Below are 27,660 nucleotides of genomic sequence, written 5' to 3'. Positions count from 1 at the left end.
TCTATTTTATTTTGCATTAGAGTCTTGTGATAGGCCTATATTTGAGAATGCTGGAACTAAAAATAATAGCACGTGGTTTAAACTCAATGATGAAATAGACTACGAATGCCATATTGGATATGATAACAAATATAAACATACCAAGGGCTCCATAACATGTACATATGATGGATGGTCTGACATACCTTCATGTTATGGTGAGTACGATTTTCTCTGGGATTTTTCTTTTCACAAGGCAAAAATAAATATTTATGTGTTACTTGAAAATATGAACTTCCTAGGATATTCCTTCTGATTCAGTGTAAACTTGGAGAAAGGGCTGTTTTGAAGGCTAAAGCTGATCATGTTTGTTTTTATTATTGCATTGTGAGCATTTATTTATCCTATGTGTGTACAATGATTATACGTGTGCATCTATGGAGGTGTGCACACCACATGACTCATGAAGATGTCAGAGAACTTGGGAGTTGGGAGTCAGCTCTCTCTTTTCATCATGTGAGTTTCAGGACTGACCTCCTGTCACCAAGCTTGGAGGCAAGCCCCCTCACTGATTGAACCATCTCATTGGCCTGATAGTCTGTTTTTAAAATAATGTCTTTATGAGGTGTTGACAGCACATTCGTGTGACTCTAGCACTATGAGCCTGGAACAAGAGGTTTTAAGTTTGAGACATGTTGGGCTACATAATGAATCCCTGTTTCCATAAACAAACAAACAGAATACATAAAATTAATTATTCCTTTGTATTACCTGTGTTTATTCAGGCACCTCAACAGGTTGGAGAGTGTTTTCTCCAAGTGACTCCGTTGATCTAAACCTCTTCCAGGGAGCTGGGTTGGTTTTAGCTTCTTCCAGGAAGCTGGTGCCATCTCAAAATCTTCTCTTTTGCATCTAGTCTTGTCTGAAAATCTCCTTTGCAGCTTGCCTTGTCTGAGAATGATTCATCAGCTTGGCTTGTTTACTTGGGAGTGAGGTGCCTACTGAATCTGATCAGTTTCAGGGACTTCCCAAAGCTATTTAGAGTTCTTTACCTTCCTGCTAAAGGAGATTTCCTGCAGGATGGAATATTTTAATTTTGGATAAACTGTTACACAATAAATTCCAGTAGACTTTTGCAGACCTGGTGCCACACCCGATACCAATAACTAAATAAAAACCCTCTTCTTATTAAAATTTATTCATAGTTATGGTGAATATGAAGGACCCCAGACTTTTAATAGCTGAGTCTTGTAAGGCTGAATTTTCCCAGTCAGTCTAAAAAACTTAATATTAAAACAAAGGAATTGTTGGGGACTGTTTCCAGAAACTCTAATGTGTGCCATGCTTGTGTGTCCTATTACCACCCCTAACATGAGGGGGTGTTTTTGCTTTAGACATTGCTTTTAAAGTATATCTTTCATTTTTGTTATTAATTCTATACTAACACATGACTCTTGAATGTTGGAATTTTCTTTTATGCATAACCCTACTTTTTAAATTGCATTCTTTAATTTTATAAATTAGTAAAAAAAAAAAAAGGAAGATTTCAAACAAGAAAAAATGTTTTTGTTTTGTTTTTTTGTTTTTTTGTAACTTAACAATGCCAACAATTTTATTTGTTTTGTTTTTTGGAGGCAGGGTTTCTTTGTGTACCTTTGGAGCCTGTCCTGGATCTCGCTCTGTAAACCAGGGTGGCCTTAAACTCACAGAGATCTGCCTGCCTCTGCCCCCAGAGTGCTGGGATTAAAGGCATGCGCCACCACTGCCCAGCTAATGCCAACAATTTTTTAAAAATTAATTGTAATGGAAAATGCTACAAATTCTTAATTTGAGTCAGATTGATTAATAGTTAATAATACGAATTGGAAATACAACAGAATATCTTAGTATATTGTAAATATTCAAACACTCAACTACTGTTATTGTTTTTTTTTTTTTTTTTTTTTTTTTTTTTTTTTTTTTTTGATTTTCTGTGTATTGCTCTAACTACTGTAGTTCTCAAGATATCTTGATGCTTTACTGCCCCCATTTATTTCTTATGCTCTTTTTTAATTTAAAATAAAGTAATTTTATTTTCCTAACTTCAAATACATTAGAAATTATTTTACCTGTTCTAACTTCTGAAGTATACTAAACTGAAATAATTTTTTTGAAAATGTCATACACATACTGTATTGCATTAATTTCAAATATGAAAGAACAATTGTGTATTATAAGAAAAGGGTCATTGTACATTTAACATTAGTAATCCTCTGTGCAATTCAGACCCAGTAAAAATAAGTTAATTTCATTTTTCAAGTCTATGACTTATATATTCCATCAATATACATTCCTCAGACTTCCATATGAATTTAGGGGCTATAGCAAATGTAATATTCAACACTTTTCATAAGGAAGATGGTTACTGATGCTTCCTGTGAATGCACATGAGAGAGATAAAACTACTTCTCAAGGATTAAATGTATTCTCTAATTATTTTATTTTTCAAGAAAGAGAATGCAACATCCCCTTACTATCACCACACTTATTCGTCAATCCCAGGAATGACAAATATAAAGTTGGAGATTTGTTAAAATTTTCTTGCCAACAAGGACACAGAGTTGGACCAGATTCAGTGCAATGCTACCACTTTGGATGGTCTCCTAGTTTCCCAATATGTAAAGGTCAGTATCTGTTTTACATTTGGTGAATGAAAATCAGAAGTTTATTTTCCTTCTCCTAATATCCCCTATTCTTACATTGTGTCCATAATCTTAAACATATCCAGATATATAGACAGCCATGATGAAGCTGCAGGTTGTGTGACTAATACACAGTCACTGATTTGCAAAGTTAATCCCAGGCTAGCTTAAAATATGTTATCAGTGTGTTTAAGCATGCAGACATGATGGCTGAGCGTACAAAGACGTCTCTCATTTTGTCTGTATTACCATTTATACTGGCATTTTTACAGCATAAGCATTTCCTCACATTGCATAGAGAATGTCTAAACTGTATGAAAGCAGATTTTGATGAATTCATTAGCATTTATTAAAAAATCAGATCCCGGTACGGGCCAGAAGTGTATGTTTGCCGGGCGATGGTGGCGCATGCCTTTAATCCCAGTACTTGGGAGGCAGAGGCAGGCGGATCTTTGTGAGTTCGAGGCCAGCCTGGTCTAAAGAGTGAGATCCAGAAAGGGCGCAAAGCTACACAGAGAAACCCTGTCTAGAAAACCAAAAAAAAAAAAAAAAAAGGAAAGGAAAAAAAATTAAAATACATTAATCAGAGATGTTTTCTACAGTGCCAACAATTTTTACCAATTGTAGCTGTATGTTAAACATATTCAGAGAGTGTGAAAAACACTATAATTGACGCTACAATTGCTGACTGGTTTTCCTGCATTTTCAAGATATCAAGTTTACCACACACTGTTCCACATTCAATATGCTTTCAGTGCTAGTTCAATAGACATGTTACAAACTGTGAAATGTCAGTCTAATGTAAATATTATTTCTTTAATAAAGTTTCATGAAATGTGATATGGTGAATAAATTCTTAAAAGATTTTTCATTACCTAGATTTTAGACTGCAATGTGGACATTTTCATTTATACTTACACAATATTTCCACAGTAGGTCAAGTAGAATCATGTGACCAACCTCCTGAACTCCTCAATGGGGAAGTTAAGGGGACAAAGAAAGAAGAATACAGCCATGATGACGTGGTGGAATATGTTTGCAATCCTAGATATCTACTGAAGGGACCCAATAAAATCCAGTGCGTTGATGGGAAGTGGACAACCTTGCCGATATGTGTTGGTAATTAAAGCATTAATACATAAATATTGTTTTGTATCTTTGTATGTGATGTCTTAATCATAAATACTCATTTGTGAAACAGCTATAGAGGAGAAGAGAACATGTGGAGACATACCTGAACTTGAGCATGGCTCTGTACACTTTTCTATTCCTCCCTACAATCATGGAGATTCAGTGGAGTTCACCTGCTTGGAAACATTCACAATGATTGGAAGCGGGTCAGTTTCATGCATTAGTGGAAGGTGGACCCAGCTTCCACAATGTGTTGGTAAGTCTGTGTGCCTCAAATTGATACTTTATAAATTTTAATGTTTTATTTGCAGAGATATTCGCTATGATATATTTCTGAAGTTATTACTGTTTTACTCCCCATGGGAGACCTTGACTCAAAAAATCTAGTCTTAAACAATATGAATCCAAACTTTCATTATTTATTATGAAAATATTATTATTATTATGGTGCATGTCTACAGATGAGCACAAATTAATAATATAATCTGTTGTCTTCAGTAAAATCTAGTTTTTCTTATAAATTTTCATGTAACTAAAATGTGGATACTGCTACCCAAGATGATATGACTATGTTATACAAAAACAACTTTGATGTTATTGTATGACACTCTCCTTCCATGTCTTAGAAAGCTAAGAAATAAAGTCTGAAAATACCCATTTCCTACTCCCCCACGATAAACTTTCCTCTCTCAGAGCTTCTATGATGCTTCTGTCTATTCTACATGCTGCAAGCTGAAGTCAATGTGCTGGGGGTAGGGTCCTAGGACTTCCCAATGGTGATAGAACACAGCTATACAAATAGTCTGAGATTGAATGGCAACATTATCCCATGGGTGACTTCACTTTGCAATGACTCCCCCCTGTACTTTTAGTGATTGAGTCTTTAATGAGTAGCTGAAAGCATCATGGTGCTACATTGTTTTTCCCTAAAATAGTGGTATTTCTCAGAGTGTTCCTGTGTCATTACTTCAGAACGATCACTGGTGTCTGATCCTAACTATTCATTGGAGTTTTAAGTGTTGGATAATGCCAGAGAGATGTGGATCTCCCTTAGAAAGGGCATGTATACCTGTGTTGCTCAGTTATATGTTCTCTGTACACAGACCTACCAACTCCATAACAGTTTTTCATGTAAATCAATACTACCTCTAATGCTTATTAATCCTTACTCGTTTTGCTAAACAAACATATTTTGTAAAAATCACTGACTTCAAGCCTTAATATCTGTGCTCATCACTGTTTTAAAAATGTTTAACAAAAATTTCATATAAGAGAAAAATCAGGGGCTGGAGAGATGGCTCAGAGATTAAGAGCACTGGCTACTCTTCCAGATTATTTGTATAATAGCTGTGTTCAATTCCTAGCAACCACATGGTGGCTCACAACCATCTATAATGAGATTTGATGCCCTCTTCTGGTGTGTGTAGGCATACATGCAGGCAGAACACTGTATACATAATAAATAAATAAATCTTAAAAAAAAAAAAAGAAATCCTGCATGTTTAAAAAAAAGAGAGAGAGAGAGAAATCAGACGTAATGTTCTGCAGGAAACTTCAGTTCTTCCTTCAGAGGTTTTATGCTGATGACTGACCACCTATAGTCATCTTCATGAACCTTTCCAGTTACCACAAGCTGTGCAACAATGTTAACCTTACATTACAAACATTTTTTTATCCTGCCACATACTTACGATTCTTTTCTTTTCTTTCTTTCTTTTTTTTTTTTTGAAGCCCCACTTGGCAATTTCTTTCTTTCTTTCTTTTATTTCACAATGAACTCAATTTCACACATCAGCCATGAATTCCCCCTGTCCTCCCTCCTTCCCTTCCCTGCCCCCCCCAATTCGTACCCCATTCCTACCTCCTCCTAGGTAGGTCTCCCCTGGGGAGTCAGTCCAGCCTGGTAGACTCCCGGTTCACTCTCCTCCTCCCTACACCAAGCTGGGCAAAGTGTCCCAGCATAGGCCCCAGTCTTCATAGAGCCAGCCCATACACCAAGGACAGGTCCTGGCTCCACTGCCTGGGGGCCTCCCAAACAGTTCAAGCTAATCAACTGTCTCACTTATTCAGAGGGCCCAGTCCAGTTCCATGGGGGCTCCTCAGCCATTGGTTCACAGTTCATGTGTTTCCACTCATTTGGCTATTTTGTCCCTGTACTTTTTCCAATCATGGTCTCAGTATCTCTTACTCATATAATCCCTCCTCTCTCTTGCCAATTGGACTTCTGGAGCTCCACCTGGGGCTCTGCCATGGATCTCTGTGTCTGCTTCCATCAGACACTAGATAGGAGTTCTATCATGACAGCCAGGGTGTGTGTGTGGCTATCTGATTACCAGAGCAGGTCAGCTCAGGCACTCTCTTGACCATTGCCAGTAGTCTCCTCCACCCCCAGCTTGCTCCTGTAGATCTCATCCATTTCTCTGTCGTTGGACAATCCCTGTGTCTTTCTTAGGGTCCTCTTTACTAGGTAGGCTCCCTGGAATTATGAGTTGCAATCTGGTTATCCTTTGCTTTACATCTAGTATCCACTTATGAGTGAGTATATATCATGTTTGTCTTTCTGAGTCTGGGTTACCTCACTCAGGATGATATTTTCTAGTTCCATCCATTTGCCTGCAAACCTCATGATGTCATTGTTTTTCTCTGCTGAGTATTACTCCATTGTGTATATGTACCACATTTTATTTATCCATTCTTCAGTTGAAGGGCATCTAGGTTGTTTCCAGGTTCTGGCTATTACAAATAAAGCTGCTATGAACATAATTGAGCATCTGTCCTTGTGGTATGATTGAGCATTCCTTGGGTATATTCCCAAGAGTGGTATAGCTGGATCTTGGGGGACATTGATTCCCAGTTTTCTAAGAAAGAGCCATATTGATTTCCAAAGTGGCTGGACAAGTTTGCATTCCCACCAACAGTGGAGGAGTGTTCTTTGCTTTGTCTTGATGAATAAGAGATTCAGAAACAAATCAATCACACAGTCACTGAGTATTTTGACTATAGGTCTTTCCCTATGTACCTTTACAGGACATGTAGTTTTATCTTCCTGTAAGGCAATCTTAAGGAAGGAATTAATTCTCAAGTGTCTTGAGTGCTTGAATTATTCTGGTCAACATATTAAATATTACTTACTTTTATTTGCTTTCTCCATACTTATCTCAGTCTACACTTCATATTATGAACAAATATTATCCATGAAATTTTGTCAGTTTGAAAAAAAACTCTCATCTTCACTGAGTAGTTCAAATATATGACATATTAAAAGGTCTCAATATAGTCCTTATTTTACTCATAACATAACCAAACTGTTATTTTTAAGAGATAATATTGTTATGTTATAGGATGATCAAGCACATATAACAACTTCTTAAAGATTCTTATGAAGGGAATATAAAGGAGATATATGTTGATTATAAGCTTCTAAAATACCAGTTCTCTTGCTCAGAAAATATTTTGAGATATTTGTTTTCTACAAATGTATCTTAGATGTTTGTTTCTTATATCACATCTATCAAAAAAGGATGTTTAAACCAGAAACATCTTATATCCTATCCACACATGTTTTATTTTAATATTTTTAAACATTAGACTAAAGAAAATATAATGGGAGAGCAACAAATGTGAACATTTTCACAGCTTTCAAGAATGGTATAAAGCTGGTCATGTCATAATCATTTCCTATGTAGCTCATCTGGGCATTGATTTCCTATGTACTTGCAGTTACCAAGTACCCAAATCCCTTCATGACTTAAACTCTCTGAGATGTACTAGACTGGACCTGACATCTAGTTCTCACATCATAAACCACTTCTCCATGGTGACCTTCTGCATTTTGGTTGGCAGAATTTATAGGTATATATCGTAGTTTCATTGTACATTGACTACATAGCTATTTTTTAATGTAGCAACCAGCTCACTTCTTGTAATTGTTTTTATTTTTCCTGGAATTATTTTTACATAGCAACAGATCAACTGGAGAAGTGTAAAGCACCAAAGGTAACTGGTGTGGACAGAATTCAACCCAATAAGAAAGAATTTCATCATAATGTTAGCATGGGTTACAAATGTAGAGGAAAGAAGGAGTATAAACACTCAACCTGCATCAATGGAAGGTGGGATCCTGAGCCAACCTGTAGAGGTAAGCTCTTGTTTGCATTGTCTTCTAGTGGTTATTCTAGTTCTTTCTCACCTGTGATAGTAGTGTCCTTGAGTTATTAAAACACAGTAAATTTTCTTCACATTTTCTTATGTGAATCCTGCATTTTTATTTTTACATCTCCCTCTTCTACTTGAACACCTCTTGTGCCCCTTGTACCTCATGTTCAGTTCATGATCTCTTCTGCATACACACACACACACACACACACACACAACACATACATGTATATATATATATATAAACTTTTATATATAAATTCAGCCTGATGAGTCCATTTATTGTTTCTCCTATGGATATGTGATTAGGACTAAGAACTTGAGACTGAATAACCTATTTGTTGGCTCACTCATCCCTGCATAAGATTGATTCTCCTCACAAAATAGCCATTAATTGCCTGTAGTTCTTCATCTATGGCAGTAGTTCTCAATTTTCCTAAAGCTGTGACCCTTTAATGCAATCTCTCATGTTGTGATGATCACTAACCATAAAACTGTTTTCATGGCTACTACATAATGGTAATGTTGATACTGTTATGAATAATAATATAAATATTTGTTTTTCTAAAGGTCTTAAGTGACACCCAATGAAAAGGTTATTTGACCCCTAAAGTGTCACATCCCACGGGTTGAGAAACTCTGTTGTAGGGGAAGGGCCTTGTAAGATTTCCCCTATCCATGTTGACATGTCAACTGGTATTGCCATTACACAGGTCTTGTTTAGATTACCATGCTTTTGAGATTTCATGGATTCACTATCCTATCATACATGAAAACAGTGTATCATAACAAATCTTAGAAAAATACTTTTTAATAGAGAAGATGATTTAGAAATTACTATTACCTTTGTTAATGACCTGTAGTTTAAAACACACAAGCAAATTTCATCAACATGAATTTATCACTGTGTCTTAATGGTCCCTTACTCATCACAATGGATGTGACGTACCCTTCCTATGCCTATGTTTAGTCATTATGCATTTCTGTATGATTGTGTGTACTATCAATCTAATAACTTATTTGTTCTTGTAACAACCAATCTGTTTACTTAGAAAATTCTGAATCATAGGATACCTCCAATTCCATACAACTAGGCAAAGAGTTCATTCCACTACTTTTGCTTCCCTATTTGTATTTATCACTGTTATTTTGGATACCTGCCTCACTCAATATTTTAAATTATTTCTTAAAGAATAAAATTCACTGAAAGTATTTCCATGCCATTTTGAAATCCACCTATTGCATGTATTGTAATGGAGTGCAAATGTCATTCTGCAGTTGATTCTGGCTTTATCATGTCTGATATCATTTTCATTATAGTACAAAGAAAGGTGGTAATTCTTTTTCTTTCCTATATGGCTAGTTAGTTGTTCAAAGAATGTCGAGAAATATATGTACTATACCAACATCCATTTCTTTGTAATTCTTCTACTATACTTAAGCATAATAGAAAAAATGTTATTAATAATCACTAATAAAGCACACTGTCATGTTTTGAGTCAGAGGGATGAATCTGAGCTGCCTGATTTTGTAGTGACTTAGACAAAACTTTTTAAAAAGATGTTAATGCCAGTACTAACTATTTGTTAACCTGGATGCATACCATCAGTTTTCACATCTCTAACCAGTTAAAGACAATAGGATGTCCAGGGTATTTGAAATTTTGAATAACATACTTTGAACCATTTGTGAATATACTCCATACTCTGACCTGGAGTCAATGCCAAAATATTTATCAAACTTTGATAGTTATATTTGTTGTTTACTTAAAAGAATCTACAGTCACTTAGGAAAAACACCTCTGAGCATGACTGAGAGAACATTTCTAGTTTGGGTTAACCTAGGAGAAAAGAATCACTATAAATATAGGTGGCATCATTTCACAGGTAGGGGCCTTGGGATAAATGAAAAGGAAAGGGAATCCAAGGACAAGCATTAGTTTCTCTGTGTGTCCTGACTGCAGATACAATGTGAGCAGCTGTTACCCACTTGGGCTGCCGTGACTTCCCTGCATGATGAGCGAAATTAAACCCTTACTTTCTTCCTTTCTTAAGTGGCTTTGGTCAGATATTCTGTCATAACAATAAGAAAAGTCACTCATGTATGAACTAAATGAAAATATGAATTCCATTGGAAAGCTATCTCAGGATTTTTCATCTAATCCAACAGATTCCCTCATAGGTATCCATACACAGCCCTAGAGAAAACTCTTTGTAGCCTTAACTATATATTGCAGCTTATAATTAGTTTAAAACATCATAAAGGCTAGAAGTAATTGAAATGAGTCTTATAAAAATACTGCAAGTCTGCTTTAGAAAACAATGAATGAGAACAATTCAAGGGAGGACAAGAATAGATATTAAATTGCTAGAGAAGGTGAAAAGTATAAAATATACATAATTATTATGTGGTCATAATTAGTTTTCTGTTTAATGAAAATCATTATTTCAATAATTTAAGATACTGTAGTTAGTCAAGAAATCTGATTTCCAATGTTTTATACGAGCAGAGGAAGAATCCTGCCCTCCTCCACCACAGATTCCAAATGCCCAAGTGATGCAAACCACAGTGAAATACCAGGATGGAGAAAAAGTATCTGTTCTTTGTCAAGACAATTATGTAATACAGGACACAGAAGAAATGGTGTGCAGAGATGGAAGGTGGCAGTCATTACCATGCTGCATTGGTCAGTAGCTCTGACTTATTTTACAACATTCCTTCTTTAAATACTGAAGAAACACAGGTGAAGGGGGAATATTGAAAAAGTAGGGCTTAACATGAAAACTGTGGAGACATAATCCAAACTGCTTTTATTTTCCAATGTAAACTTTTTATTTATGTTTCACTACTTCATTTCTGTTCTTCATATAGTGAAAATTCCATGTTCCCAGCCCCCTGAGATAGACCACGGATCTATTAAATTACCTAGAGTGTCAGAAGAAAGGAGAGACAGAGTGGAGTCCAGAATTCATGAACACGGCACTACACTCAGCTATGTTTGTGAGGATGGTTTTATAATGGCTGAGGAACACGGGGCAACCTGCAACATGGGAAAGTGGAGTGCTCCACCTCGTTGTGTTGGTGAGAACAACATGAAAATTTAATTCTGGTTTTAGAAAAAGTCTTTACCAATAAGCTACTCTCATCAAAACCAGAAGAAAGAATGATTTATATTGGCACATATAATTGATTATATATTTTACCATAAATTTCTATTTGCATAATTCAGTCTCTCCTGCTTTTGTTAATTGTATTGATTGTCTTGAAATCTAGTTTTACTCTTGCATTTCTCTTTTTAAATATGATGCATACTCTACCGACCTCACCTGCTCATGTGCATTGTAGTGTGTGACTTGCCACTGGGTGTTAAACTCCTCAGTGTCTTTTCCCGACAATGTGTTTCAGCTGCAATATATGGAAGGTTTCCTGAGAATATTTTTTTTTATTCTTTTGCCACTCATGATTTTTCAGAAATTTTGGTGTCAAGTTCTTTTTTGGTGTGTAAGCAGTTTAGCAGATGCAAGGCAACAGAAGGTGGTCTTAAGAAGCACTGTCCACCTCTTCTGTGATTGAACATCTTCCTTGTTAACATTTCCTTCTAGTACTACTACACATAGAATTGATGTATGAGAGTGAGTTTCTGAATTAGTGCAATATGGAATCATTTCACTCTGTTCCTCTCATTGTGTTATTTTCAGGACTTCCTTGTGGACCTCCACCTTCAATCCATCATGGTATTGTGTCTCATGAACTAGACAGTTACCAACATGGAGAAGAGGTGACATACAATTGTGCTGAAGGCTTTGGAATTGATGGACCAGCATTGATTAAATGTTTAGGAGGAAAGTGGTCCCAGCCACCCACTTGCATGGGTATAGTTTTTTTTTCATTCTTTGTGTAATAGATTATCTAATTTAAGCTATATTTGGCACAAATAGAAAGCAAGCTGTAAATCTAGCATATCAGAAGGTTTTACTGGATGCTGGCAGACAAACACAGTACTGGTAAAACATAGTTATATTTCATTTTCACATCATGTATCCTGAGCTATCAGCATCCTCAGACTTCTAGAAAACACTGGCTCTGTTCTAGAGGCTCATCACTACAGTGATGGTTTTAATAGCAATGCCACCACAACTACATGTGCTCTAATGTTTTAAAATAATAATTATAATTAATTCACATTTGGTGAACCTGAAAGTAGAAATATGTCATAGCTTCATATGAGATAAAAATTTGAAGCAAAATGAAAATACCTCAATAATTATGACTATCAGTATTCTATATCCCATGTCATTCCAACCTTATTTATTTTTATAAAATTGGCACATTTCAATGTAACTAAGTCAAATCTATGGGAAATCTACACTATTTATTGGTCTCTATGAACCTAAATATTGCTTCATACCTTGTATATCCTACAATTTCCTGAAAACAAAACCCTGTATATTTTTTTTTTCTTTCAGTAACAGATTGTGACAATTTGCCCAGGTTTGAAAATGCCATACCCCAAGAAGAGGAAAAATATTCATATAGGTCAGGTGAACAAGTGACATTCACATGTGCACCTTCTTATCATATGAATGGATCCAACACTGTGACATGTGTTAATCGCGAGTGGATTGGAGAGGTGGTATGCAAAGGTAGTTTGATGCATTTATCAACATGTATTTATTATAGTTTTGGAGGACTAGTAAAAAGGTCTAGAAAAATTTAAAAGTGGGCAAAAGTTAGCTTTTAAAAGCAAGATGAAATTTATTTATTTTTTTAAATAAAAGCATGGAATTAAATACCTGATGGCTAATAGGGTAATGATTTCTGAATATGGTTCCATGGCCAGCATCATCATTATCTTTTGACCAAATATTATGAATGTAAATTAATACTGAGGAACTCATTCTAAAGATCTTAAATAGAAAAAACATCTGGATGTGAGACCTTGAGTCATCTATAATGTCCTTAGGGATTCTGGGCAAACTCAGTTTGAAAACTTTTGCTGTAGGCTATAAACATTTGTAAATACATTGTTACATAATCACCTTTCAACTGAGGTCTTGTTTATATCTCATTTTCTCTATCAGTTACAATATTAAGATATTTTGTTTGTTACAATATTGGGATATTCTGCTTGATCATCATTTTCTTATACCTATGTTATTCTTGAAACAATGTTTTCCTCCTTAAGTTGAAAACTGATTTTTTTCTCACTTAATATATTCTGATTATGTTTTTTGTTCTGTCTATTTCTCCCAGTTGCTCCCTACCTCATGTTCCATCTGCACAAATTCCCTTTAAATTTTTCATAAGAAAAGTAACAGCCTTCTACGGAATAATAAAACAAAACAATCATATTGGAATGGGACAAAATAAACAATCTGAGGGGAAAGAGCTGAAGAAAAAGACAAGAGACTGATAGAGACTACAAGCCCCACTCATTCCCACACTCAGGAATCCCATGAAAGCACTAAACTGGAAACCATAATATATATGCAAAGGACCTCTAGGGTTAAAAGAAAGAAGGAACATATAAATAAAATAAAGTAAAACCAAAAACAAAACAGAAAAATAAAATGGAATTTTTAAAAAGAAATCCCTAACAAGATATTATGAGACAAAGAACCTCCAAAGATGTCCTTGAGTTTTTTTTTGTTTGTTTGTTTTGTTTTTTTTATGCAGCCTGTTCTTAAGAGTAGTTTGTTTTTCATGTGATTCTTCCTTGAAGAACTCTAAATTTTTATTTGCCAGTGGTTATCAATTGGAAATTGCTTCTAGGTTAGGGATGTAGGCCTGTGGCACCTGCTCCTTTTAGCTCTAGAACCCCATCTGGTGCAGGCCAATCCAGGCTCTTGCATACTGACTCAGTCTCTGTGAGATCGTATGTGCATCAATCTTGTTTGTTTAGAAGGCCTTGCTTTCGTGGTGTCCTCTATCTTTTCTGGTACTTACTCTTTCCACGTCCTCTTCTGCATGGTTCCTTGAGCCACATGGGGAGGGATTTGACTGAGTCATTCTATGACAAATCTTGGAGTGTTCCAAGGTTTCTACATAATGTCTTTATTTGGGTCTCTGTATTTGTTCCCATCTGCAACAGGAAAAGCTTCTCTGATGACAGCTGTGGAAGGCACTGATCTAAGAGTATAGAAGAAGGTCATGTGGAATCTTTTTATCTCTATGTTTTTTTGTTTTGTTTTTTTTTTTAACAAGAGTCATCATATTTGGTTTCACAGAAGCATAAAGTGTCTGGGCTATCTAGTCTCAGGTTCTTGGCCACCCAAGCAGTGTCAGATATGGGTTACAACTCATGGAGGAGCTCTTAATTTACATTCGATATTCTTTGGTCAATCCAACAAGTTTGGTGTAGCTAAAGTTTTCCTGCCTGGCCCATGGTCAGGACAAATCTCTCTCACCGCCAATCCCATAGCTGCTTAGAACCAACCAAGTAAACACACAGAGACTTATATTGCTTACAAACTATATGGCTATGGCAGGCTTCTTGCTAACTGTTCTTATATCTTAAATTAACACATTTCTATTAATCTATAAGTTGCCATGTGGCTCGTGGCTTACTGGTATCTTTTTTTTTTTTTTTCAAGACAGGGTTTCTCTGTGGAGCTTTGCACTTTTCCTGTATCTCTCTCTGTAGACCAGGCTGGCCTCGAACTCACAAAGATCTGCCTGCCTCTGCCTCCCAAGTGCTGGGATTAAAGGTGTGTGCCACCACCACCCAGCTCATTTTTATTTATTAAGAAATGTTCTACTCACTCCACAAGCTATCCACAGACACCCCCCTCCTACCCCCAGCCCTCTTTCCCAAGCCATCCTGCATCCTCACTTCCCCCAAATTGAGGTCTCTCATAGGGAGTCAGCAAAGCCCAGCACACTGAGCCTAGGCAAGTTCAAGCCCCTTCCCACTGCACCAAGGCTGTGCAAGGTGTCACACCACAGGCACCAGATTCCAGAAGCCTACCCATAGACCAGGGACAGAGCCCAATCCACCTGCCTAGGTGCAACCACCCCAACAGTTAGAGCCAAACAACCATCTTCCGTATCTAGAGGGCCTAGTCCAGTCCCATGGGGGCTCCACAGCCACCAGTCCACAGTTCCTGGGCTTCCACTAGTGTGGCCACTTACTGTTATCTTAACATCTTTTCCTGTCGGCAGCTGGCAGCATCTCCTCTGTTCCAGCCTTCCTGTTCCCAGCCTTCTCCTCTCTGCTAGTCCCGCCTATACTTCCTGCCTGGATACTGGCCAATCAGTGTTTTATTTATCAATCAATCATCCACAGCAGTTTGGTGTCTCCATTTTCCTATCATAAGTTGCAGACAGAACACCATTATAGATCAAGGGTGTATGGATGGGTTGGTGTTTATGTTTCTACTTTGGTAGAATGCAAAATACCTTCCTTTATCAAAGATGCTAACCTATATGTAGGCACCAGCTTGACATTGCTGTGTTCAGTGAATTGTGAATGTATTGTTTTTCACAATGTGTCCTTGCCTCCAGTTTGTGTAAAACAACCTATAGCCTTGCCAAAAGCCTGGGTGTTTTGGAAGTTCTCATGTGACATCTTTGGCTACTAATTCAATTAGATGTAACCCAATTTTGGTACTAGAAGCTTCATTTGATAACAAGAGTTGTCCATTGGGGCTCTGTCTCCCTACATTTTTGATTATTTCAATTACATTGTCTTCGTATATGTATGTATTTTAGGAAGTTTCTACTTTATTATGTTTCTATAATATCCCACAAATAATGCTTAATTTTAGTTGTATTTCTATGTATTCTGTTCCTTGCCTCTCCTTCCCTGTTCCATAACTATCTATAATATTTCCCTATGCTATGGAGACTACTCCCTCTCCTGGTCTTTTGCTGTACACCTAACCTCTCTTGCTCTATGGGTTGTAACCTGACTATTTTTAATTAACAGCTAGTATCCATATAAGCAAATTTACATCATATATGTTTTTCTATGTCTGGATTACCTCACTGAGACTGACTTTTATCTAGTAACATCCATTAACCTGTGAATTTCATAAATTCACTTGTGTGTGTATGTGTAAATATGCCATATTTTCTTTATCTATTCATCTGCTGAGAAATACATTTAGAATCTTATGTGTTGATTGGAATCTTAAGATGAACAAATAGGTAATGATACTTTGCTTTGCTCCTTAAACAATTCTTGTGTGGATCCACCACTTGTGAAAAATGCTACCATAGTAACAAGGCCCATGGATAAGTATCCACCCAATGCAAAAGTACGGTATGAATGTAATAAATCTTTTGAACTATTTGGGGAAGTAGAAGTGATGTGTCAAAATGGGGTTTGGACAGAGCCACCAAAATGCAAAGGTAGGCCATCATATTTCCTAATGTTTATTTGATAATGTAATTTGGTTACTGTACATTAGTGAAGATAAAGTGAAGTAATTCATATAATAAACATTTTTCTAATTTTCTTTTTTCCTTTAAATTAAAAATAGATTCTTCTCGCTCTCTCTCTCTCTTTTTTTTTTTTTTTTTTTTTTGGAGCTGAGAATAGAATCCAGGGCCTTGTGCTTGCTAGGCAAGTGCTCTACCACTGAGCTAAATCCCAACCCTAGACTCTTCTCTCATAAAATACATCTCTACTGCAATTTCCCCTCCCTCCAATCCACCCAACTTACTTCCCCCACCACCACCACACACACATATCCACTCTCCTCCAGATCCACTCCCTCAGTATTTCCCTTCAGAAAGGAACAGGCCTTCAAGAGACAACAACCAAACAGGACAAAACAAGGTACAACAACACAAGGCAAACGCCCTCATATTGAGGCTGCACAATGTAATTCAATAGGGGGAAAAGAGTCTCAAGAGCAGGCAAAAGAGTTGGAGATACACCCCCTCCACTGTTGGAGTCCTAGAAAAACACCAAGCTAAAAGCCATAACATATATGCAGAGCACCTGCTGCAGACCTATGCAGGCCTGTGTTTGCTGCTTCAGTCTCTGAGAGACCATGTGAGCCCATCATATAGTGATTCAGGTGATTCATGTCCTCCTGGTGTCCTCCATCCCCTTTCACTTCTACAATCTTTCATCCCCCTCTTCTGTGGGGTTCCTCAATCTCCAAGAAAGGGATCCAATCAAAACCTCCAGTTTAGACTCCTCACAATGTTGGGGTGTGGGTCTCTGCTCACACTCCATCTGTTCCTGGACAAAGCCTCTCTGATGATGACTAGACAAGGCACTGATCCTATTACTCTGGGCTATCCAGTATTTGTTTCTTGGTGACTCAGAGCTGTCTAGAGATGGCTCAGCCATTAAATGATAGGCTCACAAGCAAAAACGATAAGAAAATGAAAATAAAATTATATTGATAAAGTTTTAATTCTTTTGGTGAACTTAATGAAGAACTATGGTGGCAATTTTTCAGCAAAGTTTCTATCAGATTAGAGAAATAACTGTCACTAAGGAAAAATCCATCACTTTTAATATTAAGCCTCTCACTTATTTATTGAATATTAAATACATTTGAGAAAAGGTTTTCAGAATATTTACTTCAAAATGTAAATGAGTAGTGTAATAGAATATCTTCACATAGTAAAATACAATGTCTTCTTTGTTAGATTTCCTCATTTCTTTTTTTAAACCTTTTTGTTGATTCTTTGTGAATTTCACATGGTGCATACTGATCCCACTCTTCTCACTGTCCCTTGCTTTTGCCCTCTGCCCTGTCTACCTCCCCCAAAAAACAAAATTTTAAAGTAAAATCCAAAACCAAAATCAAAACCAAAACAAACCAAACAAAAAATTCTCAGCATTGAAGCTGTAGTGTGGTCCAGTGAGTCACATAATATACCCTTTGGTCCATACATCTTTACTTTAAGTGTTTATTGCAATGAGTCATTGATCTGGTTCAAGGCCACTGGCTTCTGCTAATCTATTGATACTGGATCCTTACTGGGACTCCTCTTGGATATTCTATTTTTGTCTGTGTCATGGAGGTCCTGTAGCTTTGGATTTGCAGGTTTGGCCCCTTCACATACTCCAGCAGTTCATAGGTGAGGTGGATGTTGGGATGGGCTACTTTGTAGTCCTGGCTCTGGGTCTGGGTGATCGCTGGGTTGGTCAGCCTGCCAGATTTCCCTCATCATCACCCCCATAGAGAGCTCTCCAGCATTGTCCTGGCTAGCTCACTCCATGTAGCAGACATCAAGGAGCAGGACCAGTTTTCCTGCTCTCACATCTTAGGTTCTGGCTCACATGCACTCACACCACCAGGACCAGCTCTACTGTTTTGCCCAAGAGAGGTGCAGTGCCCATTCTCTGGATTGTTATACTTGGAGAGGGACAGGGCCAGCTTCTCTGTTTTCATGCCCTTGATCTGGCTCTCCTGCCTGTCTGTCTCAGGTGGCAAGAGGTTGGGGGGCATATTTCCCTTACCCTTGCCACTCCATATAGGCCTTTGACTTCTGCTACACTGTTGATACTGGGCCCTCATTGGGACTCTTTGTAGATATCCTGTTGTTGCCCTGTGTGATGGAGATCCTACAGATTTGGATCCACAAGACTGGCCCTTCATGTGCTCAAGCAGTTCATAAATGGGTGGATGTTGGGGTGGGTCAACTTGTAGTCCTGGGTCTGGGCCTGGGTGGTAGCTAGATTTGTCAGCCAGTCAGCTCCCCTTCACCCTCACCACCATGGAGAGCTCTCCAGCACTGCCTCAGCTAGCTCACCCAATTCAGCAGGCATCAAAGGATGGGGCCAGTTCTCACTCCCTCAGGGCCAGCTCACTTGTATCCACACCACGAGGACCAGGACTACCGTGTTGCCCAGGCAAGGAGCAGGGTCCACTTTCCCAAGTGCAGCAGCCTGTGATGGGCAGGGTCAGGTATCCCACTCTCATACACCCAAAGCCAGTTCTTCCTCCTGATGCAGATGGCAAGGTGTGAGGGTAGGGAGGGCATATTTCTCTCACTCATGCCACCACATGCCAGAATGAGGGCTAACCCTCCTACACTCATGCCCTAGGGTCTGCCACAAGCTGCAAAAATATATAAAGTAGGATTTCAGCTGATTATGACAAAGCTAATACCTGGAAGTAGCCAAGGGCATTCCAGAGATCAAGCTGAGGCTCAAGGAGCCATGGTGATATTTGGTTTTTGATTATCAGCCATTCATTTCCTTCTATGAGTTTCTTGTGTGCTGTTGTAGATTTTCCATCATTTCCCCTCTACTAAAGGAATATTCAGATAACCTTCTGTGCTGACAGCTGTGCTCAGTCAGAAAGAACCCCAGTTCAAGCCTCCCTGTAATTATCATCATTGGCAGCATCTGACCAGGTCCATCCCCAGATGGAGGAAAGTACCTTATCAGAGATACCTCTGTACTCTCTAAGAACAGACTTAAGCATCCAGACTACCCATTTGAGAAGGCCTGGCGGATGTGCCAATTAAGCATTACTTCTTCCTTTCCCAAACCTTACCTCTAGTTGCAGATCTCTCTTTAACTATCACCAGAGGCATCTAGCTGTGCACAGGTTGCCTAGTGACCAAGCACACTTTCCCCCACCCTGCAGAAAAACGACAGATAGCTTGGACAGATAGAAGCCACAGGAAAAAAGAAGGCAGTTTTATTTTCTCCCATTGACCTAGCAACTTATAGATTCTTAATATTTTCTACCAATCACATTTAAGACTATAGTTGAGCACATAAGATCCCTCTTCTTCTTCTTCGATATTACCCGGATTTAGCCTTGAGTTAATTCATTTCCCCATTAGTCACTTCCCCTTTTGGGTTGCAAATGATAATTAACAACTATTGCCCCTCTATGTGATTCTTATCACCCTTCCATTTGACCCTGGAAGGCTGGCTTTGCACTGCCAAGGGATGACTGCTTATAAGTGTATCTATACCGGGACTCCCAGGGCACGGGAGGAAGAAGAAGAAGATTTGGAAGAATAAATGACTGTACTAAGAGCTCTGTGTGCTGAGATTCTACTTCCCTGAAAACAGTCCTTGCTGTTAGTAGTTCTTTCTCCAGAGCCCGTGGGATGTATAATATTAAGGCTGGCCCCTCTAACATTATACAAGAAGGGGCTTGTTCACACAAGCCCCCACCAACAAAGTCAGCTCTTCTGTATTGCCCTGGCCAGGTACAGGGAAAACTCTACAGCTGGTGAGGAGCAGGGCCAGCTCTCCCACTCTAATGACCCAGGGACCAGCTCTCCTGCCTGCCACATGTGATAAGGGGCAAGCAAGCAGCAATGAGGGTGTCTTTTTTTTCCTTTAATTATTCATTTTATATACCAACCGCAGATCCCCCTCTTATCCCTTCTCCCACTCGCCTCCCCTCCAGCTCCCTCCCCTAGCCCACCTCCCCTTTCCCTTCTCCAAAAGGGAGTACATTGGACTGAGGCAGGAGCAAGCCCCTCCCCCCTGCATCAAGGGTGAGAAAGGCCTCCAACCATAGGTAATGGGCTCTAGAAAGACAGCTCATGCACCAGGGATATTCTTACATGTTGAATTCAAAATATGGGAGTTTTCACCAGGCAGTGGTGTCCACATGCCTTTAATCCCAGCACTTGGGAGGCAGAGGCAAGGGGATCTCTGGGAGTTTGAGGCCAGCCTGGTCTAGAAAGTGATTTCTAGGAAAGACTCCAGAGCTGCACAGAGAAACCCTAACTGGAAAAAAAAAAAAAAAAAAAAAAAACCAACCAACCAAACATACACACACACACACACACACACACACACACACACACACACACACACGAGGTATTTTCTATGAGTACATTAGTTTTACAAGAACAGAAATTTCCCAAATTACCTCAATAAGTCACTTACTATTGAATATGAACTATATATTGCTGATGTATAAATTTACATCATATCTATAAAGAAAATCCAAGTGCCTAGTCCACCACTAAAATCTCTGTATGCAGATCACTTGCATGTAAAACAATTCCTAGTAAGTTTGATATATCTCTTCTTTTGTTAATTTCCATTTGTATTCTGTGATTATCAGTCATATTTCTCCTTTTTCCTGGTAGTAGATGGAAAGTCACTTTCTTTTGGATCTTGATTCAGTGCAGCTGGTGATTTTATAAAGATGTTTTTCAAGATGTTTTCTTTAAGCAGTTTCAATACATGTATCTGCATGAACTTCATGGGACTTGTGCTGTTTGAGTTTACTTAGCTCTTAAATATGCACATGCATGCCTTATGCCCAACCTTTTTCATTTTCCTTCATGCTAAGACATTTTCTTTGAATCTTGAACACTTTTTTTTTCTTCTAAACAATGTTGGAGTTCAATTCAGTTTCATGATGATCCTGTTGAGGCCTTACTCAATAGAACATATCATCAGTATTTAATTTTCATCTTTTCCTGTGACCTCACTAGCACAATCAGCAGTCCAGAAGGGAAACAAATATCACACAGCATAGTACACTTAGTTGAATCCTGAATCTAAGTAGAATTATCAATATCTTCCCTGTTCCTATATTGTTTACTAAACATATTATGTTCAAGAATTCCAGTTGTACCTAGAAAGAATAACATATAGATGCCTGTACTTACTTCACCCTATCATGGATCCAGAAAGTCTCTTTTGCATTCTGTAACTTTAAAAGCTTTAAATTGTTGTCTACAAATATGTGTTGCTTAAAAAAATGATAATGAAGAACAGGAATTTATAGAGAAAAAAAATACTCTGGTGTCTTCAAAACAATGAAACACTACCTGTCTACACTGGAGTCTGTGTGCTCAGAAGCTGTTAAGATTTCAGAGCAGACATGCTTGTTCCAGTTAAGTAAATGCTTTAGGTAAGAAGGAAGGAAGAACTTGTAACTCTCAGTTTAAATGATTGAAATTTCTTCTAGTAATCATTTCTGTAGCCAGAAATCACTAAAGTCTTGTTTAACATTATACTTTAGTTTGTTCTGTACTTTGATTTGATTTCTCAAACATTCAAATGTTGTACTCATAGATTCAACAGGGAAATGTGGGCCTCCTCCACCTATTGACAATGGAGACATCACCTCCTTCCCATTGCCAGTATACGCACCATTATCATCAGTTGAATATCAGTGCCAGCCCTTGTACCAACTGCAGGGCAACAAGAAAATAACATGTAGAAATGGAGAGTGGTCAGAGCCACCAAAATGTTTACGTAAGTACCTCATTCTTATAGATCATAGGAGATGCAGTTTCATGATATGGATATTTTTCTGTTAATAACATTTACAGACTAAAAGTACTCTTTTGCTTAGTATTTCATTGCCAAATATCAGCTTGGGAAGAAAGTAAAATTATTAGATTTTTTTATATAAAAATAATTGGCAAATATAATTATGCATGTTATTCTTTATTATTTTGTTTTTGCTAATATGTATTTATGTCCATAAAACATGGTACCAGCATGATATTTCCATACCCATTGTCTCAACAGTGCTCTGTTGCTTCAAAACGACACCATAACCCTGGCAACTCTTATAAAAAAGCATTTAATTGGTGATTGCTTACAGTTCCAGAGGTATAGTCCATTATCAGCATGGGGGGCAGGGCGCATGATGGGACACAGCAGACATGGTGGTGGGGAAATAGCCCAGAGGTCTATATTTGACCCCAAAGGCAGTAGGAAGCTATAGACACTGGGACTGTCTTGGGCTTTTGAAACCTTAAAGCCTATCCCCAGAGACACACTTTTAACAAGGCTACACCTACTCCAACAAGGCTACAGCCCCAATCCTTTTCAAGTAGAACCATTCCCTGATAAATAAGTAATATATAAGCCTATGGAGGCTGTCTTAGTTAAGGTTTCTATTGCTGTGATGAAACACTATGACCAAAAACAAGTTGGGGAGAAAAGGATTTATTTGGCTTTCACTTCCATATTGCTTCTCATTATTAAAGGAAGTCAGCATAGGAACTCAAACTGGACAGGATCTTGGAGGCATGGAAGGGTGCTGCTTACTGGCTTGCTTTTCATGGTTTGCTAAGCCTGCTTTCTCACAGTATGCAGAACTGCCAGCCCAGGGATGGCACCACACATCCTGGTTCCTCCCCACATCGATCACTAGTTGAGAAAATGCCTTACAGCTGGCTCTCATGGAGGCATTTTCTCAACTGTGGCTCCTTCCTCTCTGATGACTGTAACTTGTGTCAAGTGTCCAGTTGACACAAAAAATCACCCAGTACAGAGGCCATTCTTATTCAAATTACTACACCTGTATATATCTTGCAGTTATTAAAATCAGTGCCCCTAATATATCTCCCCGTCCCTTAGAAAAATCATCTAAGTTGTATTAATCACAGTTAGGCATTCAAGAGGAATTTTAGTTGTTTTTCCCATTGTGTGAGAAAGAACACAAAGGACTTGAATACCTGTGTTGGGCTGATTTCTCTTAATATTCTTCAATGCCCTTTTCTAACTAAAATAATAAAAATTATCTATAACGTCTGAACTATATTTCACATAAGAGTATACCACATTGTCTTTATAAATTCATCAATTGGTTGGCACCGAGACAGTTTTCCCATCTTAGTTTCTGTTTAATGGCAATGTGCAGTAAAATTATACCCTTTTCATACAATATACCCTGATTAGAGTTTCCTCTACCTTTACTCCTCCCAGTTCTTCCCCATATCCCCTCCTCTCCAGATCAACTACCTTTGTGTCTCTCATTAGAAAAGAAAAGGCTTCTAGGAGATAAAAATCAAACAGGACAAAATAAAATATAATAAAGATGAAGCAAAAACTATGACACAGATGTTGGACATGACAACCTAACGGGAGCAAATGAGTCCCAGGAGCAGGCAAAAGAGTTAGAGACCCGCTCATTCTCATAGTTAGGAGTCCCATAAATATACTAAGCTGATAGCTATAATATATATGTAGAGGATCTGTTTTAGACCATGAAGGTCCTGTGCTTGCTGCTTTAGTCTCTGTGGCTCATATGCACCTTGATTAGTTTGATTCCAGGATCTTGTTTTCCTGGTGTCCACTATATCCTCTGACTCTTAGAATCTTTCCACCTCCTTTTCTGTGGGATTCCCTGAGCTCCAAGAGGAGGGATTTGATGGAGACCTTCATTTCTACATAATGGGGAGAGTGGGTGTCTGCATCTGTTCCTATTTGGTGCTGGAGGAAGGCTCTCTGATGATGCATGTAGTCAATTTTTTAGGCATTTTACATACAGCAAGGCAGTGGCAGTAGTATATCAGGTGTACATACTTTATGGCGTTTGATGATTTTGCTGTACTCTCTTATATATCCTTAAGCTGTTCAGTCAATTTTTAATCTTGAAGATATACACAGTTTTATCTTATGTTTGCTCGTATCTATTAACATGATCATTTATCATTCATCCAATTATGTAATGTAGTACGTGATTAATGTAGATGGATTGAATTATCCTTTCTTTTCTGGGAGGCAATAAAAATTGATACTGGTGGACCATCTCTAAGAATTCCTGCTGAAATGTTTTTAAAAGCTTAAGTAAACCTTAAGAATCATGAGATAAATTGCCTTATTCAGTTCATCTGGCCATTTTTTAGCGATATTGTTTACTTCAGTTTAAAATTTTCTAATCTTTGTAAATTCTAAGTATTAGCCCTTGTCTGAGGTGTCGAGGGTGAAGATTTTCTCCAGTCTGTAGGCTTCGTTTTTTTCTGTTGAGTGTGCCTTTGCTGTACAGAACTCTGTTTTCAAGTCTTTCACCTGTTGATACTTGGTGTTAGTTTCTTGCATTGCTGGTGTTCTATTCACAAATTTGCCTCCTCCAGTATGTTGATGTGGAACCCCTAGGTTTTATTCTAAAACTTTCAGTTTTTCAGCTCTTATTTAAGGTGGCTGATCTGATCTGAATGGATTTTTGTTCAAGGCGAAAGACAAGAGTCTGATTTCATTCTTCTATGGTTAGAAATCCTGTTTTGCCAGAGCCAACATTTGTCAATGGGTTCTCTTTCCTGCACATGTTTTCATATCCTTTCTCCAAAATGGGTGGTCATAGCTGGTCTTCAGTTCCTGTCCTTTAATCTATCTGTGTATATTTACTCCAGTATTAGTCTGTCTTTATCTCTATAGTGCTGCATTATAAATTGAGTTCTTATATTAGGATCCTCCAGCAGTGTTTTTTACTATTTACCATTGCTTTTAGCTCTTTTGTGCTTAGGTAAGATTTCTGATTTTTTTTCTAAGCCTATAAAAATATAGCATTAGAATTTTAATTAAACTGAAAATTAATTTTATAGTATATCTATTTTAAAAACACTAATTCTCAAATATTTGAAACAAATTTTTGTTTTGTTTTTATTCAAGAAAAGTTTCTCTGTGTAGTCTGGCTATCCAGGTACTCACTCTGTAGACCAGGCTGGCCTCATAATCACAGAGATCCTCCAGACTCTGCCTCCTGGAGCTGGGATTTCAGGCATGAACCACCATTTCCCAGCTCTGAAATAAATTTTTAAAAGAATTTTTTTCACATATATTTGACTTTTCTCTATACTTAATCTTTGTATCTTCTGTTCTTGTGTGATCTGTATGTATTCATTTTCATGTTGGTAGCTATGTTTCATTTTTGAGTGTTGCTCTCTCCAGAGAATGTTTTGTTAGCCAGCTATGTTAGATATGCATTCATTCCGTTTTTAAATATTTTAGGCTTTTTTTTGTTATTGGTTGGTTGGTTAACTCAAGTTGATACATCTCACTGAACTGCTAAAGAGTTAAATTGCCATTTGGAATGGTCAGGATTTTGCTTCTAATGACATTTTCAGACCTATTTTTATTGAAATTACACAACTGTTAATTTCCAATTCTTGCATCTGAATCTGTTTCAAATTGTATCTTTTTCCATATTTTTTCACTCATATTCCCATTGTCTTTTTTCATTTCTTTAATTTTTTTTCTGTATTCCTTTGGAAATAATTGTGTTTTAAAAATGATTTTTTAAAACTCTCCAACTGGTCTTTGATTTGTGTCAGTACATTTGGAGTCTGTTACTGGAGGAGCAATGCAACTTTGGAAGAATCTTGTTGTCTTCCATTTTTTCATATTTCTTGTGGTTTTTTTTTCACATCTGCTGGATCAATTTTCTATACACTATATTTATGGTGACTTTTTAGTAAGAAGCTCTTTTACTGGAGATGTATCTTGGCCTACAGTGCAGGAGTGACTTCCGTGCGGCACCTATGGGTTATTTGCCTTTAATGAACACGTTTGGACACAATGTGCACCACTGTTTCTGTGAATTATACTGAAAGTGAGACACTTATCAGCCCACGTGGGTGATAGAGACAGCTCAGGGCACAGGGTGCTCACTGTGTCAAATCCTACAGTGGGTGTGGTAGCTCATAGAAGATGATGCAGGTTTTCTCAGAAACTGTAATTGGCAGATTGCAAGGGTTATTCAGCAGCGAGAGGTCAGTAGGATTCTCTCTGACTAGACAATGGCATGACACCAGATGCTGCAATGGGAGATGCGGTTATGGGAATTTGCCACCCACTCTGTAGCACTTAGTCCCAGCCTTTACAGTAGAGTATGATCAGATGTGTTGTGGGCAGGATGGTAGCACTAAACAAATTGGTTGGTGATAACACGAACTTAGACATTATATCCTCTTGGTTTTCTAGAAGTGTAAGGAAGGCCAGAGATCAGGGTGGTGATTGCAGAAGCTGTTTGCCAAGCAGATTAGTCACTTATCCAGTATGGTAATTTGATAATTTATTTTAAAACTATGGAAATTAAGTCTATGATACAATAATCATTATTCATAGTTACATCTTGTGAGTGAATAATGAACATTATGAAGGTGGTTATAATTTGACTACTAATAATAGTATTTGTAAGTATACTTATCTCACTGAACATTGCATCCGAATATCATATATATGTCAAGGTTCAAATTTTTTACCTTGGCCCAATACCTAAATCAGTGCAAACAACCACAAATGTCCTGAAATCCAAGTGTCTTGTTTCATCGTGTTAGAAATCTTTTTGAAATATAACTATCACATTAAAAACATTGTTTTGATGTCATTTGCTATTTAATATGAACTAATTAGATGTCCTGGTTTAATACAGGTTTTTACAAACTTTGAGAAATAATACTTGAAAGCTGAGTCTCTGTAGGTTTATGTATTAATAAATGTTTGGTAATTTTTCTTTCAGGTGCATGTGTAATACTAGAAGAAATCATGGAAAGACATAACATAACTTTAAGATGGAAAGAAAGGCAAAAGCTATATTCTCTATCAGGGGATGAGGTTGAATTCCAGTGTAAATATGGATATAAACAGATAAAAACATCACCTCCACTCCGTACAATGTGCGTTGATGGTCACATCAATTATCCCAGTTGCTCAAAATCACTTCTTGGTTTAGTGATGAATGAGTCTTTGTTTAGAATGTGCATGAATATTAATAATATAGTTTCAAAAATTTATGTTTGAAGCATTGTTTAACTCATTTCTTCTTATGAGTATAAACTTGTATTGATATATGGTGAAAAAATTGGAGCCTGAGAGAACACTGCCTCAAATGCAAAGCAGTGTACTCAAACTCCTAATGCAGAATGGGCTGTGTTAGCACAATAATCAATGCTAATAAAATATATGCAATCACTTCAGTGTCTGTTTCTATCCACCACTTTTCAAATCTCTCCAATCTTCCTTAATACATTTTGATCTAAGACTCTGATTATTGATGGACAAAAGTCATATTGTTTCATC

At 37.6% G+C, this 27,660-nt stretch overlaps 1 protein-coding gene across 1 annotated transcript; it reads left to right on the top strand.

Annotated features, from left to right (window-relative positions):
* On the top strand, nt 1-27,381 carry LOC114688156 (complement factor H-like). Its single transcript, XM_037211043.1, has 11 exons — nt 1-197; nt 2,469-2,642; nt 3,594-3,779; nt 3,862-4,047; nt 7,753-7,929; nt 10,456-10,632; nt 10,818-11,027; nt 11,645-11,818; nt 12,413-12,589; nt 21,919-22,101; nt 27,101-27,381. The coding sequence occupies exons 4-11, from the start codon at nt 3,984-3,986 to the stop codon at nt 27,379-27,381; spliced, it is 1,443 nt and encodes a 480-aa protein (XP_037066938.1). The 5' UTR covers nt 1-197; nt 2,469-2,642; nt 3,594-3,779; nt 3,862-3,983.
* Nucleotides 27,382-27,660: the final 279 nt, after the last annotated feature.

The sequence above is a fragment of the Peromyscus leucopus genome, chromosome 15 (assembly GCF_004664715.2).
Source record: "Peromyscus leucopus breed LL Stock chromosome 15, UCI_PerLeu_2.1, whole genome shotgun sequence".
NCBI classification, from domain to species: domain Eukaryota; kingdom Metazoa; phylum Chordata; class Mammalia; order Rodentia; family Cricetidae; genus Peromyscus; species Peromyscus leucopus.
The sequence above is the reverse complement of the archived record's forward strand: the minus strand, read 5'-3'. Positions and strand labels throughout refer to the sequence as shown.

Bases quoted from the DNA above. Each gene is read 5' to 3' on its own strand.
- LOC114688156 (XM_037211043.1), top strand. From the start codon at position 3,984: ATGATTGGAAGCGGGTCAGTTTCATGCATTAGTGGAAGGTGGACCCAG. The intron at 12,590-21,918 runs GTAGTTTGATGC...TTGTACTCATAG, and splicing joins TGGAGAGGTGGTATGCAAAG to ATTCAACAGGGAAATGTGGG. The intron at 22,102-27,100 runs GTAAGTACCTCA...TTTTTCTTTCAG, and splicing joins AGAGCCACCAAAATGTTTAC to GTGCATGTGTAATACTAGAA.